Source organism: Podarcis melisellensis, assembly GCF_964234715.1.
Source record: "Podarcis melisellensis genome assembly, chromosome: 17".
NCBI classification, from domain to species: domain Eukaryota; kingdom Metazoa; phylum Chordata; class Lepidosauria; order Squamata; family Lacertidae; genus Podarcis; species Podarcis melisellensis.
In genome coordinates this window covers 10,606,730-10,623,465 of record NC_138534.1, presented here as the reverse complement: position 1 = coordinate 10,623,465, position 16,736 = coordinate 10,606,730, and the positions used below count along the sequence as shown (strand labels likewise).

General features: G+C 50.1%; 1 protein-coding gene across 1 annotated transcript; it reads left to right on the top strand.

The window, feature by feature from the left end:
- Nucleotides 1–11: 11 nt before the first annotated feature.
- SYDE1 (synapse defective Rho GTPase homolog 1) lies at nt 12–16,736 on the top strand. Its single transcript, XM_081893959.1, has 8 exons — nt 12–465; nt 4,759–5,475; nt 8,100–8,819; nt 10,589–10,806; nt 11,919–12,045; nt 13,538–13,695; nt 14,233–14,461; nt 15,738–16,736. The coding sequence occupies exons 1-8, from the start codon at nt 375–377 to the stop codon at nt 16,172–16,174; spliced, it is 2,697 nt and encodes an 898-aa protein (XP_081750085.1). The 5' UTR covers nt 12–374; the 3' UTR covers nt 16,175–16,736.

Below are 16,736 nucleotides of genomic sequence, written 5' to 3'. Positions count from 1 at the left end.
CTCTCCTCCTCCTCCCCGGCCCAGGACGGCGGGCCACCCTCCCGCCTCGCATGGAGCCTGGGAAGGAACCGGGCGCCCCTCGGGACGCCAGCGGAAGTGGCTTCCCCTCGCCCGCTCCTCGGGGCGGCTAGAAGCCCGAAAAAGAGGCCTGGGCGACCCTCCAGGCTGGGCGGGCTCCGGGCTGAGTCCGACGGGGCGGGCGGGCGGCCCTCCTCCCTCCTCTCCGCCTCCCCCGAGTCGCGGCCGCCGGAGCAGCTCAGGGCTCGGCAGGCATCCGAGGAATTCGCTCCCGCCGAGCGCGGCGCGGGGTCCGGGCGAGGCGGGGCGACGGGGCCGGAGGAAGAGGGGGGAGGACGCCGACGCCCCGTCGAGTGATGGCCCAGCCTCTGCTGCGGAAAACTTTCTCCCGCCTGCGGGGCAAGGAGCGCCTGGGGCGCAAAAAGGCGGCGCAGCGCAAAGAGCCAGGTAACGGCGCCCCGGGGAGACGGGGGTGGGGTGGGTGCGCCCCTGCGCGGGCGAGAGGCGGGGGGTCCGCTGGAAGGCTGGGGCCAGAAGGCATCTCCGGCATTTCCTCTGCCGTTGCTGCTAAAATAGGCAAAAGGAAGCGAGGGGAAGGAGCTGCCAAGGATGGATGGATTGGCGGCGGATCCCGTCTTTCCTTGTCGGGGGGCTCTTTCCTCTTCAGGTGGAGGGACACTTCTGCCGGGATCTCCCCCACCTACCCAAAAAACAGGTCACGGATCCCTCCAGATCCCACCTTGACAGGCCCTGCTCAGAGTTTGGTCTCCCATGTCACAAACTCGCCCGCCAACTTCTCATTTGCCTGTTTGGGCTCAGCAGTGCCGCCTGAGGCTAAGGGCAAGATGGTCCCCAGAAGAGGGTCCAGGAAAGCAGGAATTATGTTCACATGTGGTGGGGGTGTAAAATGTACTTCTTTTTTCTTCAAAGGGTGTTTAAGGAGGTAATAGAAATTGCTGGGTTAAATCTGACTGAAAGTCCCGAGATAGCATTATTTTCAATTTAGGAAGGTTATGAAGGACTTGCAGGAGTTCTTCTAGCTAGGAAGTGGAAGGGGCAAGGTGAATATAAAATGGAAGAATGGTATAAAGAGGTGTGAGATATAGCTATTAATGATAAATTGACATGTGCCATTAAAGTATGATGGTGAATACGCAGGAGAAATGATTTTGAGGAAGGTTTTTGTAGAATTTGTACTGTTAAAATGGAAAGGGGCCAAACCATCCCAAGAGGAGTAGAAATTTTGGGAGGTTGGATAGTTACTATGGAATGGTCTCCGGAGTGGGGTGCACATTCATATTCTTATTATGATTATTACTTTGTCAAAATAAAAATAAAATTATATGGGGAAAAAGATAGTCCCCTCCTTGCTTCTGAAGGTGACTGGGCTGAGAGATGATTCCGTCTTCAGCACAGGCAACAGGACGGCAGCAGTACCCCTGGCACACCCCTGAGGGCTGCCGGCTGGTTTAGTGGGTGCAGGACAGGCCGTCTGGCACACCTGCTTGTGTGCCCTCCAGCAGAAGAGGCAGAGCTGCCCCTCAGCAACTGCTGCCTGAGGTGCTTGGCTCCCTCTACCCAGTGGTCCTGCTGGCCTTGTGTAGCACATTCCCTGAGCAAAGTGGAGGGGCTGGCCCAAGGTGGCAGCTTAGAGGGCAGGGGCTGGGGTGGCAGAAAACGGGGAGGCGGGCGAGTCAGGCAAGGGCCAGGCAGCCTGGGGGATACAAGAAGTGCTTTGTCGCTGAAGTATCATGTCTTTACCCCAAGGACAGAGTTGTGCAGCCCCAATCCAGGTGAGCAGGATGGTGCATGCAACTGCTGGTCACCTGATGGACACAAGAGCACCACATGATGCCAATCTGGCCGGGCCATGGTGTAGTTTTGTTACCACAAATGCATTTTTTCACACACTGTTTTTGTGGCTGCCTGGCAGAAGCAGAATCCTGCACATGGCAGTCGATGCGCCCACGGCTGTGTGAAATGTACCATTCAGGTATTCAAGCCCCAGAGATGTCCGCTGCCGTTTCCTTTAATTGGATTTATAGGCAAACCATACAGATGAGAACAACCTTCATTTGGTATCCCTGCAATATTCAGTCCCACGGGCTCAAAATCCTGGGAGATCTGTGTTCACCTTGTTTCTTTCTGGAAAAGCCTGTGGGGGAAGCCGCACTTTCTCACCCTCAGTTCTCCTCCTGTAAAATGAGAACAACAATCAGACTTGCAGGGCTGAGATACAAAGGCATTCTGGGGAAACGTATTTTCAGCGATGGCAGTCTGCTTGCAGAGCTCTGTTGGATCTGGGTCTGCTACCCTTTCAGTGCCAGGCAAAGATCTTACCCAGCCACTGGGAATCTCTTTCTGAAGTTCTTGTAATAGTTGCCAATTTCTCCCTTCCCCTTTAAGTTAATTGCTGTTTCTAACTTTGTACTGTAGTTTTATGTTTTTATTGTTTTATTTTATGACTGTAAACCTCCCTGAAAATTCTAATGGAACTGAGGGGCTGGATAATAACTTTTTTAAAAAAAACCAAACACCCTATAATAATCATTATTTTATTATTTTATTTAAAAAGAAGGTTTCCTGGAATCTTTCCCTCGGGTTGTTGATTATGTGGCATAGTAGTCCTTCTTACTCCCAGTTGTGCATCTGAGTGTGTCTTTCAGTGGCAGGTAAAAACTCTGGGGAAAAGAAAAAGAAGTATTCAGATATAAGGTTATAGGAAATGAAATAAGGTTTCATTGAATATAGGTTTCATTGAAAATAAGGTTTAATTGAAATAAGGTTCTCTAATGCATCTCTTGGGAGCAACGCGTCCCAAAGCAGCATCTGGGTAGCTCATTTGGTCAGAGAATGATGCTAATAACACCAAGGCTGCAGGTTCGATCCCTGTGTGGGACAACTTCATATTCCTGGATTGCAGGGGTTGGACGAGGTGAGCCTCAGGCCGCCTTCTAACTCTATGAGTCTTGTGTTCTGTGATCGTTTGCTGCTCCTTCCACGTCCCCCTTTGCTCCCCAGCTGCCTTCTCTGTGGCTTGTATGTTCGTTCTTGGGCTGCTCCCTGATCAATGGAGCTCTTCGTGTGCCGAGTTACTCGTGGACCTACAAAGGGAGCTCTGTGTCTTGGCCGGGGAGGGGACTGTGCAGTAAACAACAGGAAATCCAACTTGGCACCGGGGCTGAGCAGCTGGGAGATGGGAGGGACCTCCTGGCCTCAGCTGCATTGCAGGCCGTGGCTGCATGTCTTCAGGCCAAGCCCGGGTAGGAGTGGGCTTGAACCCCTCCAGGACCCTTTCCCCCATCACCTTTCCTCTGGTCCCCCCCCCCAAATTGGTCCTCTCCCAAGGCTTCTGCTGATTCCCTCGATCCTGAGCATGGATGCAATACTCTGAAATCTGCTTGTGCCTGCTGCTTTCTTCTGCTGGGGGCTCCTTTGCTGTCTGGATGGTTTCAGAAGTTTTCTCCAGAGTTTAAACAGAAGCCCTCAAGGCTCAGTGAGCTCATCCCTAGGAACATTCGTGCATATTAGACAGTTCGCCTCAGCAGCCCTGAATCCCTTAATAGTATCAGACTGTGGAGAAAGGCTGAGTGCTGGAAGGGAACAGAGTACAGTGGTACCTTGGTTCTCAGACTTAATCCGTTCAGGAAGTCCGTTCCAAAACCAAAGTGTTCCAAAACCAAGGCACGCTTTCCCATAGAAAGTCATGCAAAACGGATTAATCCGTTCTAGACTTTTAAAAACTACCCCCCAAACAGCAATTTAACATGAATTTTACCATCTAACGAGACCATGGATCCATAAAATGAAAGCAATAATCAATGTACTGTACTATAAAATAAATAAGGCAGTATTGTAGATGATTAAAATTTTTAAAAATTCTTACCCGCACTGATGATAGTCGTTGTTTGGATGGGGGGCTTTTATCCATTTCTGCAGTCACACAATCTATCAATCAGTCCACACAGTCACAAAAACAAATTTACCGAAAAAGCCTCAAAAACAAAAACGGAGAATAAATAGCAAAAGCCAAAACGCCAAACTTAATCTGTTCTGGAAGTCCGTTTGACTTCCGAAATGTTTGAAAACCAATGCGCAGCTTCTGATTGGTGCAGGCGCCCTGGGAACAATAGCCGACAGCCTCATCGGATGTTCAGCTTCCGAAAAATGTTCAAAAACCAGAACACTTCTGGGTTTTCGGCGTTTGGGAACCAAGGCATTTGAGTACCAAGACATTTGAGAACAAAGGTACCACTGTAGTGGACTTTGAAGAGAGACCCAGAGTTCAGTTGGCACAACCCTTTCTTATTGGGTGAGGCTTTTTTTAAGCCTAATTCCTATGTGTCTGTGTGCGCGGAGGGTTTCACAGTACATGGGGAGAGGTTGACCCTCCCCACATCTGCTTCAGTGCCCTGAAAATGCCCCCATGTGGCAGATAGGCTTCAAAACAGTCTGCCCTATGTCTGCATGGGGGGTAGCCTGAAAAGGGGAGATGAGGAGACCTCATCTGTTGCACCTGGTCCACAGGCCAGCTGTTCTCCTCCATCCCAAACAGGATACCTGGCACCTAAAGCTTCCCTAAGAGCTTCCTGTGCCAAGTCTCTGTTCCCTTCCACTTGCGAACTGCCTTATTGTTCAACAAGGCCTTGCCTAATGTTTACTGCAACAACTTCAGTGTGTTCTGAACTCGGGCGTTACAACCAGGCACAAACACAACATGCTGGTTTCTGTTCTCCGCAGATTCTCCTTCCGAGGCGCCATCAGCATTGGAGTCCCCCACAGAGTGTGGACTTCTCCCACCGGGTGATGGACACGCCAAAGGGGCCACCGTCACCGTGTCAAGGAAGCAAACCTGGGCCAAGTTTGCTTGGACCAGCCAGGAAGACCATCGCAACAGGAAGCTGAGCTCTCCACATGCTGCACAGACACCCGCTGACCTCGGCGAAACACTGTCCCCAGAGAGCCACCCCCACATTGGCTCAGCGGCAACTGGGCCCAAGGACGCCGCTGAACCATTGGTCGGCCCAGCAGAGACCCGTACCTCCAGCATCGGTGCCAAGTGCAGCAGCCAGGGGGCCTATCTGCAGAGCCTGGAGAGGAGCAGCCGCCACTGGGTGCTCTCCTCGGGGAAGACCCAGGGGGCAGAAGAGCCGGCGGCCGGCTCCAGTATGGAGCAGGAGCCCAGCGTGCTCTGCAGCAGCGAAGGGGATATCTGGTACAATCCCATCCCGGAGGATGAGGACCTGCAGCTCCCCAACCTTGACAAGAGGTGGGGCAGTGGCGCTGAGAACAGGAGCAGGAAGGGGAAGCCAAGGGAGGCCAAGGCTGCGGGTGAAGGTCTCCATTTGGCTGACTCGCAGCAGGCAGGTGGCGATGGTGTGCGGACTTCACCGAGCCATGCAAGGCCAGCGAAGCAAGCGGAGGAACTGAGCAGCAGCCACCAGTCCCGGGCCTTTGGTGAGAGATCATTTTTCTAAGACAATCCCCATGTTTTTACCATAGGGGTGGGAGAGCTGTGGCCAGATGTTGTCAGATTCCAGCCCCCGTTGGAGCCTGCACAGACACCTGCTGACCTCAGCGAAACGCTGTCCCCAGAGAGCCGATGGTCAGGGATGATGGGAGTTGTAATAATAATAATAATAATAATAATACATAATAATATTGGCCGTTGGCCGATGGTCAGGGATGATGGGAGTTGTAATAATAATAATAATAATAATAATAATAATAATAATAATAATAATAATATTAATATTAATAGTAGTAGTAGTAGTAGTAGTAGTAGTAATAAATTATTATTTCTAACCCGCCCATCTGGCTGGGCTTCCCCAGCCACTCTGGGCGGCTTCCAGCAAAATATTAAAATACCGTAATACATCAAACATTAAAAGCTTCCCTAAACAGGGCTGCCTTCAGATGTGGAACTGCTCTTGGATGAACCACTTGCCCTGGTTTAACAGGAAGGCTTTGCTGCTCAGCCCCTCTGGCCCTTTCCCAGCCTTCCTTTCGGCTTGATGTCTCATTGCCAGGGAGCTGCCCTTCTGCCCCCGTCTTCCCCACAGTCCCAGCCTGGCAGCTGCCCGTTCGCATCTTACAGCACCCATTGCACTACAGGCCAGCTCGGTCTAAAGCAGATTTTAATAGACTGCTTTATTGTCCGTTTAGATCAGTGGCTCACAGAGTGGCTGGCACTGCCTCCTGCGAGGAGGGGGGGTTAATTGAGGGCCACTAAGAAGCAAGGTGCCTGGCGTGCTCTGGTCCATGGGGTCACAAAGAGTCGGACACGTCTAAACGACTAAACAACAACAACAAGAATCAAGGGGGTGGCGGGTGGCACAGGAGGTGTAAATGACTATCAGACTTTGAAAAGCTGGTATCACTGGGTCACTTCAGTTCTGCTGAATTAATTTGTTTTGATCGTATTTTGAACAAATGTGCAATTTGTTGTTGCTGTTGTATTGTGTTGCTTTATTCCACGGTGGATTGTGCATGCAGACCTCTCTTCTGAATAATGTTTCTTGTGGGGTAGCAGAGGGGGCCCTGGGGATGAGTTTATGGAACCAAGGGGGCAGTGGCTCAGAAAAGAGTCTCTGGTTTGGATTACAATGGTACCTTGGTTCTCAAACTTAATCCATTCCAGAAGTCCTTTCCAAAACCAAAGCGTTCCAAAACCAAGGCACGCTTTTCCATAGAAAGTAATGCAAAATGGATCAATCCATTCCAGACTTTTAAAAACAACCCCTAAAACAGCAATTTTACATGAATATTACTATCTAACGAGACCATTGATCCATGAAATGAAAGCAATAAGCAATGTACAGTGGTACCTCAGGTTACATACGCTTCAGGTTACAGACTCCGCTAACCCAGAAATAGTGCTTCAGGTTAAGAACTTTGTTTCAGGATAAGAACAGATATCGTGCTCCGGCGGCGCGGCGGCAGCAGGAGGCCCCATTAGCTAAAGTGGTGCTTCAGGTTAAGAACAGTTTCAGGTTAAGAACGGACCTCCGGAATGAATTAAGTACTTAACCCGAGGTACCACTGTACTGTACTGTAAAAGAAATAAGACAGTATTGTAGATGATAAAAATTAAAATTACCGTATTTTTCACTCTATAAGACGCACCAGACCATAAGACGCACCTAGTTTTTGGAGGAGGAAAACAAGAAAAAAATATTCTGAATCTCAGAAGCCAGAACAGCAAGAGGGATCGCTGTGCAGTGAAAGCAGCAATCCCTCTTGCTGTTCTGGCTTCTGGGATAGCTGTGCAGCCTGCATTCGCTCCATAAGACACACACACATTTCCCCTTACTTTTTAGGAGGGAAAAAGTGAGTCTTATAGAGCAAAAAATACGGTATTTCCCCCCCCCCCCTTACCTGCACTGATTGTTTGGATGGGGGGCTTTTATCCATTTATCTGTCTGTCTGTCTGTCTGTCTGTCTGTCTGTCTGTCTGTAGCTGAACTGGGTTCCACACAGTCACAAAAACAAATTAACTGAAAAACCCTCAAAACCAGAAACACAGAATAAATAGCAAAAGTGCCAAACTTAATCCATTTTGGAAGTCCGTTTGACTTCTGAAATGTTTGAAAACCAAGGCGCACCTTCTGGTTGGTGCAGGTGCCCCAGAAACAATAGCTGACAGCCGCATTGTACGTTCAGCTTCCGAAAAACATTCAAAAACCGGAACACTTCTGGGTTTTTGGCATTTGGGAACCAAGGCGTTTGAGTACCAAGGCACCACTGTATTTGAGTATTTCTTTGAATGAATCTTTATTAAGAAGCTGCTGATACACCTGTTAATAATAACCATTGCCCGTGAAAATGGTCTTGCGATGCTGAATTGTGGATTCTCTAGTGCGCATTTTGTTTGGCTCTGGCGTATTCTTCTTTGCAGTGCCGTTGTAACAGAGACTTTGCCCGCGTTGTGCCCTCCTGGGGTCTTGGACTACGGCTTCCACCAGCTGCAGTCAGAACAGAACCCCAGAGCCCAGCTGCCACTCTTTCCCCCGCCTCGGGGTTGATACCCACTGGGTGAGTGGCACTTGGTTTGACCTATCTTATACAGTTTCTCTCCTCAGGGAAAGTGGCAGGCGCTAGTGTGGAGCCTGAGGAGAGGGCTGCGGGCGCCGTGTCCGTGGCCCAGAGCCCCAGTGCCCCCAAGAAGGGCCACTCCCTCTCCAAGGCCAAGTCCCCGGGCCCCGTGCGCAGCCTCTCGATGAAGATGAAGAAGCTTCCGGAACTGAGGCGGAAGCTGAGCCTGCGCAGCTCCCGGACCAGAGAGGCGGACGGAGGCCCCTCTCCCAAGGAGTCGGGCAACGTCATCAGCCGCTACCACCTCGACAGCAGCGTGGCTTCCCGGCAGACCCTGGCGCGGGTCAAGGCCGCCAGCAAAGGGGGCTACCTGAGCGATGGCGACTCCCCAGACCTCCTGGCGAAGCCTGAGGCCTGCCTGGGTCTCGAAGGGGGGTCCTTCCAACCGTACAGCTTCGCCGAGCAGCCCGGCTGCCTTCAGCACCTGTCCGGCCTGGTCAGCATCCACCTTCTAGGGGTGCAGGACTTCAGGCCCCCCAAGGCTGAAGCGAAGGAGGTCTTCTGTGTCCTACAGGTGGACTCGGTCAACAAGGCCCGCACGGCCCTCCTGCCTTGCCAAGCAGCCTTCCTCAGTCTCAACCATTCCTTCCAGCTGGAGCTTGAGGACGCCCAGCTCCTCAAAGTCGTGGTCTTCTCGTGTGACCCTGCGGTGGGCAAGAACCGAGTCTGCTGCCACGGCTCCATCCTTCTGCCCCATGTTTTCCAAGGTGATTTATTATCTTCTCCCACCCCCCACCATTGAGTTTATAACCCAGCCTTTTTTCTCCAAGGAGCTCAAAGTGGCTTGTGTGGTTCTTCCCTCTCCTTATTTAACTCCCACAACAACCCTGTAAGGTAGGTCAGGAAGAGAGGCGGCGACTGGTCCAGGTTCACCCAGTGAGTTTCACAGCTGAGGGGGGCGGGGGTCCAAACCCTGGTCTTCCACGTCTAGCATTTTAACCACTACATCACAATGGTTCTTTCTGTTTAGGGAAGTCTTTAATGTTTGATGTCTTATCATGTTTTTAATATTCTGTTGGGAGCTGCCCAGAGTGGCTGAGGAAACCTGGCCTGATGGGCGGGTATAAATAAATAAATTATTATTATTATTAAGCAGCAGGTGGATAAGTCTGTTTCTAGGGGGGCAAGCAGAGAGGTTTGAGGGACGTAAATGTACTATTATTAATTATTATTATTCTATTATTAATATATTACAGTGGTACCTTGGGTTACATACGCTTCAGGTTACATACGCTTCAGGTTACAGACTCTGCTAATCCAGAAATAGTACCTCAGGTTAAGAGCTTTGCTTCAGGATGAGAACAAAAATCATGCTCCGGCGGTATAGGAGCAACAGGAGGCCCCATTAGCTAAAGTGGTGCTTCAGGTTAAGAACAGTTTCAGGTTAAGAACAGACCTCCGGAACGAATTAAGTACTTAACCCGAGGTACCAGTGTATTATTACTTGCACCTCCTTGGGCATTGATACACTGCAGAGCAGAATCCTCAACAAAGGCCAGCGAAATAATTCCTGCAAATAACTCTCCATTGTATTTTCAACAATGACAGCATACCCCCCCAAAAAAGGGACAATAAGAAAATAATAAAACAGAAAAAGAAAATTCAGAGCTAGATTGAAGAGGAAGGGTGGGGACTGTGTCCCTTTCTCCTGAACCTTCCTGAGAAGAGGAGGACAGTATAGATTTAGAACAGTGGTTTGCAGAAGGGCATAGTTCAGAGGCTGCAGAGGGGAGAAGCTGGAAAATATTGGGAGGGGAACAGCAGGAAGACGAAGCAGCGGCACCAGGGGAGAGACAGCTGACAGACTCAGTGTCTTTAGAAAGCATTCCTGACCCCCCTTCTCCCAGGACCAGGCGTGCATTGAGAGTAGTGGAACAGAAAGCTCAGAGGCAGAAAGCTTAGATCAGGGATGATGTAGAATAGGAGAGACGGAGGGGGTGGGACTTCTAAGAGAGACTGCATTCCTTCGCCTCTCTCTGTGAATATTGAATTATGTACTTGGTAAGAACTCTTCTTTACCTGCTTCTTGGCTACCACCATGGGAGGGATAGGATTCCCCGAAGCCTGACATCTTGGCTCTGGGGCTTGGGGAAGAGTGGATTTGAACTGGTGAAGCCAGACCAGGCAATGTGTTGCCCCTGTATGTGAGCTGAGATGCCCTTGATGGCCAGAGGGAATGAATAGCCTGGGTCACAGAAGCTCCATGTTTGGGCCAAACATGACCAGGTAGGGAGTGGTGGCAGATTCTGTGGCAGGGGGGGGGGGCGAGGACAGATCCAGATGTGATCACATACCCTGTTTTCTGTCCAAGGTGCTGAAGTGCCTGGACAGGCCTCTTCCATGGTTGTCGCTTGACAAAGATGGATGTCACTGGAGCTGACCTGATAGTGTGGCTTTGCCAAGGGGAAGGGTGTGGGGTGGAGTTGAGGGACCTGGCCATCCTCACAGCATCTCTCTCAACTTCCCCTCCTTCCAGGTTGCAGGAGCCAACAGCTTGCCATGCAGCTGGAGCCACAGGGCCTCCTTTACATCAAACTCACCTTGGTAGACCAGTGGGATCCAGCCAGCAACCAACAGGAGCCCCAGGTCTTTGGAGTGAAGCTGAGCCAGCTGGTGGAGAGGGAAGGGGCTGCCATCAAAGTGCCATTGCTGATCCAGAAGTGTGTTGCCCAGATTGAGAAACGAGGATTAAAGGTAAATGCCTTCTCTCTCTCTCTCTCTCTCTCTCTCTCTCTCTCTCTCTCTCTCTCTCTCTCTCTCTCTCTCTCCCCCTCTCCCTCTCCCTCTCCCTCTCCCTCTCCCTCTCCCTCTCTCTCTCTCTCCATCCACCCATCTCCACTCCGCCTAGGTTCTTCCCAGAAGGCATAGAATGGGCTATTAAGGGGGTGAAACCTAATCTTTGCAAATTTTTGTCAGTGAGGAGTCTTAAAAACACGTTTTTGGGTGTAAGGAAATCAAATCTGCTATTATTTTTGTGACTGGACAACTTTTAGCTTGGTAGGTCTACATTTGATTAAGAAGCAGATAAACTCCTCTTGGAAAACCGAAGGATTTTGATTTTAACTTCTGAAAGTGTCAGGTAATGTAAAATACAGTATGATTTATAAATAATACTAATACAAAATAGGCTGTCTGAATTGTGTATTGCTTCGCAACAATTTGTTGGGTCTCTGGACCGTAATAAAGATTGATGATGAATATAAAATATAACTCCAAGCATTGGGTGATTTTAATGATTTCTGTGCACAGTCGTACCTTGGAAGTCGAACGGAATCTGTTCCGGAAGTTCGTTCGACTTCCAAAATGTTCAGAAACCAAAGCATGGCTTTTGATTGGCTGCAGGAAGCTCCTTCAGCCATTCTGAAGCTGCGGAAGCCCTGTCTGACGTTCGGCTTCCAAAAATAATTTGCAAACCAGAACAGTCACTTCCGGGTTTGCAGCGTTCAGGAGCCAAAACATTTGGGAACTAAGCTTTTCAAAATCCAAGGTATGACTGTACTTCGATACACATTTTGTTGACCAAATGAAACTAAATTGATTTAACCAAAATATCTTTTGGATTCCCAAGTCACGTTACAACATTTAGCACCACTCACCTTGGAAATTTGAAAAATGAAAAACTCAGCATGCCCTAATGCGCTACTGAACCTGCCAGGGAAATGCCTTAAGCCAATGGGCCTCAGGTTTCGGGCCAGACCTCCTCCCTGTCTCCCAGGTTTTCCTGCAGCCAGGTCACCTGGCCTATGGAACAGCCCTCTGGAGAGGGGGCCCTTTTGCCCAAGTGACCGGCTGTATCCTGCTTGTAGGTTGTGGGCCTGTATCGCTTGTGCGGCTCAGCGGCGGTGAAAAAGGAGTTGCGCGATGCTTTTGAGCGGGACAGCACTGCCGTGGTTCTCTCTGAGGACCTCTATCCAGACATCAATGTCGTTACAGGTCAGTGTCCTTGACCCCCAGCTTCATATTCTCCTCTGTGGGCCCTGCAGAAACCAAACTCTGGTTGCTCCATGGAGTCTTTGGGGACAGGTAGAGACACATCTATGCAGCTGTGCTTCTTGTCTGCTCCTGGCTGGAGATACTGACAGGCACTCCTGGTTTTATACTGCTTCCAAAGTCAATTATGGTCCTTTAGGAATTGCCTTGCTCCCTATTTGCATGCATTTTGACTTCTGGGGGGCAGGGACAATGAGGGAGTCCTCCAGGGCATCGCAGTCCTTTGCGGCCCTTAATACTTCTGACCGAACCTCAAGTGCCGAAGGCTTTGCACATGTGATGTCGGAGAAGTGGCCTGTTGGCAAGCCTGGAGTATGGCGGGGCTTTTCTGAGAAGGCAGAATCTGCCAATTGTTCGGATCCTGGGAAGGGGAAGGGGGAGGCAAGCTCTAAATCATAGCCATTGGAAAGGAACTCGGAGGTCATCCAGCCCCGAAGTGCAGGATGCAACTACGTCATCCCAGGCTTTACTTAAATGCCTCGAGCAAAGGGGAGCCCATCCACCTCCTGCGGCCGTCTGCCCCCCTGTGTCAAGCAGCCCTGCCCATTTTGGACGGTTTCTATGTTTCTCCGACGGTTTTGCTACCTTGCCATTTCCACCCGCTGGTTCTCCTTCCACTCTCTGGAGCTCCAGAGATGGTGAGGTGAGAGGTGGGGCAAAAATCTCCCCAGCACAGGGGGAGAGGGAGAGATTGAGAGATTATGAGCAGAGGGCCAGGAACTTTAAAGATGAATGGGAACCCTTTACAAAGTATTTGAGGACACAACAAAATGAACTGGACTCCTTGGCAGGTTTTGAATAAACATTCACAAGCTTTTTATTGATAATAATCAGCTAAATAGTTTGAGGATCTATACAACTTTGTAACATGCAGAAAACAGCAGTCTCAGAGAAACCAAGACTGGAACTGAGGGAAGTCAGGGGGTGGGTGAGGGGTGTTTGTGTGGGAGGGTGGGGGGAGGGAGGAAAAATGGGGGGGGGGAACAAGGATGATATGTTTTTGGATAATGTGTCTTGTTTTAATTTTGAATAAAAAATAAATAAAAATAAATAAATAAAAATAAAATAGAAATAAAAATAAATCAAAACCATATCGTCCATCTGTTTCCGTCTGGAAGAGCAGCTGTGTAGGTCTGTAGCAATAAAGGGGTCTGGCCTGGCCCCTTTCCAGCCCTCCTGCCTCCCCCCACCTGGCCCTGTGCCTCAGTCTTTGCATCCGTCACCCTCACAGTCCTCCCTCTGTGAAGGAAGCTTTTGCCTGAAAATGTCCCTTATGATGGGATAGGGCAGTTTAAGGTGTGGCAAGAACAAGTCAGTACCATGATGACAGGAGCCCTCTCTAGTCAGGACTGAGTATGGGAGGGGACCCGTGGTGATGGTTAAATGGACTGAGGTATTTTCTCCTTTCCTCCTTCCCACTTGTCCCCCCCCCCAGGAATCCTGAAAGATTACTTGCGTGAGCTCCCCACACCTCTCATCACTGACCCACTGTACCAAGTGGTCCTGGAAGCCATGTCCAATCGGGCGGCTGGGCAGGAGGCGAAAGAGGCGACAACGACAGCTCTCCTGGATTGCCTGCCAGAGGCCGAGAAGGTGAGGACCCCCCAGAATGGCAGCTCTTCTGAGCCCAGGCCTCTCTGTTTGTGCCAAGGGTGACACACCCAGTACTAAAAAAAAAAAGTGAAGGTAAAGGACCCCTGGATGTTTAAGTCCAGTCAAAGGCGACTGTGGGGTTGTGGCGCTCATCTCGCTTTCAGGCCGAGGGAGCTGGTGTTTGTCCACAGACAGCTTTCATTTTGGGGCTAGTGAAATCCTAGCCGCTGTTCTGGCATACATTATGCCAGAATTATACAATATTATACAATATTACATTATTATTATACATTAGCTTATTCCGCTCTTTTGGCAAGGCCTGTCCTGTAATGCCTAACAAAAAAGCTTCTGGTTTGTTTTTTTAAAAAACAAACGTTATTTTAAACATCTTTCTCATTTCGTTGCAAACCATTTCCCAGTAGTTCTTGATTACTTTACAGTTCCACCACATATGGCAAAACTTTCTCTTTGCACTTCCAGCACTTATTAGAACTTTTCCTATACATTTTGGCAATTTTCTCTTCTTCCATTTTCTAGGCCACCCTGACAATGCTGTTGGATCACCTCAGCCAGGTAGCTGCTTTCCATGCCTTCAACCGCATGAACGCCCAGAACCTGGCTGTGTGTTTTGGTCCTGTGTTGCTGAGCCAGGGAGCAGCGGGGCCGGGCCCCTGTGGCCCCAGGCACCACCACCGCACCATTGCCAGCACCATGGACTTCAAGCACCACATCGAAGTGTTGCATTACCTGCTGCAGGCCTGGCCAGGTGAGTGCCAAGTGGGGAGGCCAGTGGGCAAGAGAGGGCAGGTGCCCAGGAAGGGGCTGGCTGGAGGCAGGCGGTGCTCTGGGTTTCAGTGACATGGAGGGTCCGGCACCTGCCAGTGCTCACCCTGCAGTAATAATAATTTAATAATAACAATACAGTCATACCTTGGATCTCAAACGCCTTGGCTCCTGAAGAAATGGGCTCCCGAGCAATCGAAGCCCAGAAGTGAGTGTTCCGATTTTCAAACAAATTTCGGAAGCCGAACATCCGGCACGGCTTCCGTGGCTTCCGATTGGCTGCAGGAGTTTCCGAACGTTTTGGAAGTCAAACAGACTTCCCAAACAGATTCCGTTCAACTTCTAAGGTACAACTGTAATGTTATTGTATATATGTCGCCCATCTGACTGGTTGCCCCAGCCACTCTGAAACATTAGCAGGATTTTAATCTCACTTGTAATGTAACAAATACAGTGGTACCTTGGGTTACATACGCTTCAGGTTACAGACTCCGCTAACCCAGAAATAGTACCTCAGGTTAAGAACTTTGCTTCAGGATGAGAACAGAAATTGTGCTCCGGCGGCGCAGCAGCAGGAGGAGGCCCCATTAGCTAAAGTGGTGCTTCAGGTTAAGAACAGTTTCAGGTTAAGAACGGACCTCCAGAACGAATTAAGTTCTTCACCCGTGGTACCACTGTACTATGGACAATATGGATAGATACAAAATATAGATTACAAAATATTATGCAGTTGAAAATGTTTACAATAGGATCTATGGATGGGATGCGAGGGGAAGTCTAGAGATTCAGAGTAATCCCTTTATATGGATGTGTATTTGGTATGGTTATAAATTTATATTTGTGAAATCAAAGAGAAAATAATAATAATAATAATAATAGGAGTTTGGATTTGATATCCCATTTTATCACTACCCTAAGGAGTCTCAAAGCGGCTAACAATCTCCTTTCCCTTCTTGCCCCACAACAAACACTCTGTGAGGTGAGTGGGGCTGAGAGACTTCAGAGAAGTGTGACTGGCCCAAGGTCACCCAGGAGCTGCACGTGGAGGAGCAGGGAAGCAAACCCGGTTCACCAGATTACGAGTCCACTGCTCTTAACCACTACACCACACTGGCTCTCCGAAAATTAAAGAAACTGGAATGGCTTCTATAAATCCAAGACTGTCCCTGGAAAACAGGGACACTTGGAGGGTCTGTGCCTCAGGCCTTAGTGAACCAGATGCATTTGGTTTTCATAACTTGCTTTCCCTTTCCCTTCAGCCCCACGCAGGGTAACCGAAGAGGGGGGCGAGTGCCCCCTGCCCATCAAGCCACCCCAGCGCCACTGCCGCCCTCCCTTGGACCTGCCGCTGCTGCAGACCACCGTCGTGGCTCGGAGCCGTCCTCGAGGCCTGGAAAGCCCTCCCAGCAACCGCTACGCTGGGGACTGGAGTGTGTGTGAGCAGCAGTTTTCGGCGGGGCCCAGGCCGGGCGGCGACACCGACTACGACGAGGTGGCTGGCAGCGAGAGCGACAACGAAGAGGACAACAGAGAGGTGACTCTGCCGCACCACAACCGAGCCGTCTTCGTAGGGGACTTCGCCTTGGTGGAAGACTCCGAGGCTCCCTTCAGCGCGAGGCTCAACCTGAAGGACTTTGACGCCCTCATCTTGGATCTGGAGCGAGAGCTTTCCAAGCAAATCAATGTCTGCCTGTGAGCCGTTCTCTCGGGGCAGAACATTGCGAGGCCTAAGGAAGGGCCGAGTGCGCCTCTGCCGGGCCCTTCGGACAGCCAGGCTGTGACCGAGCCAAGCTCAGGCGGTTGATCCTGCCTCCTTATCAGTATTCTTTCGGATCACGGTACTTCGAACCAAGTGGTCCGTCTTTCATTGTTTTCGTATGTCTTTTCCCAAAGGGAGGTGCTTTCGCTCTGACTCTGGCTACCAGAGTGCAGTTTGTCGAGCACTTTCAACCTCCTAAATTCCCACCGTGAAATTTATTGTGCGGGGACAGGAAGGAAGAGTTTCTTGTTCCTGCGTGTCGGCGGTTTCAAGGAAGAGAGGAGCTGACCAAGATGTTGTTTTCTTTGCTTGATAAACATTGAATCGGTAGTATTTAAGTAGCACATTTCCCCTCATCATCCAGAGCACTTCCAACCAACCCTCGAAAGTGGGTCAGTATTATTACCCTCCCTTTATTATAGATGGGAGCCAAGTTTGTGAAGCTGTCGCTTGCCAAAGGCAAACTCCTCTGCGAGTTTGTGCCTGAGCTCAGGTTTGA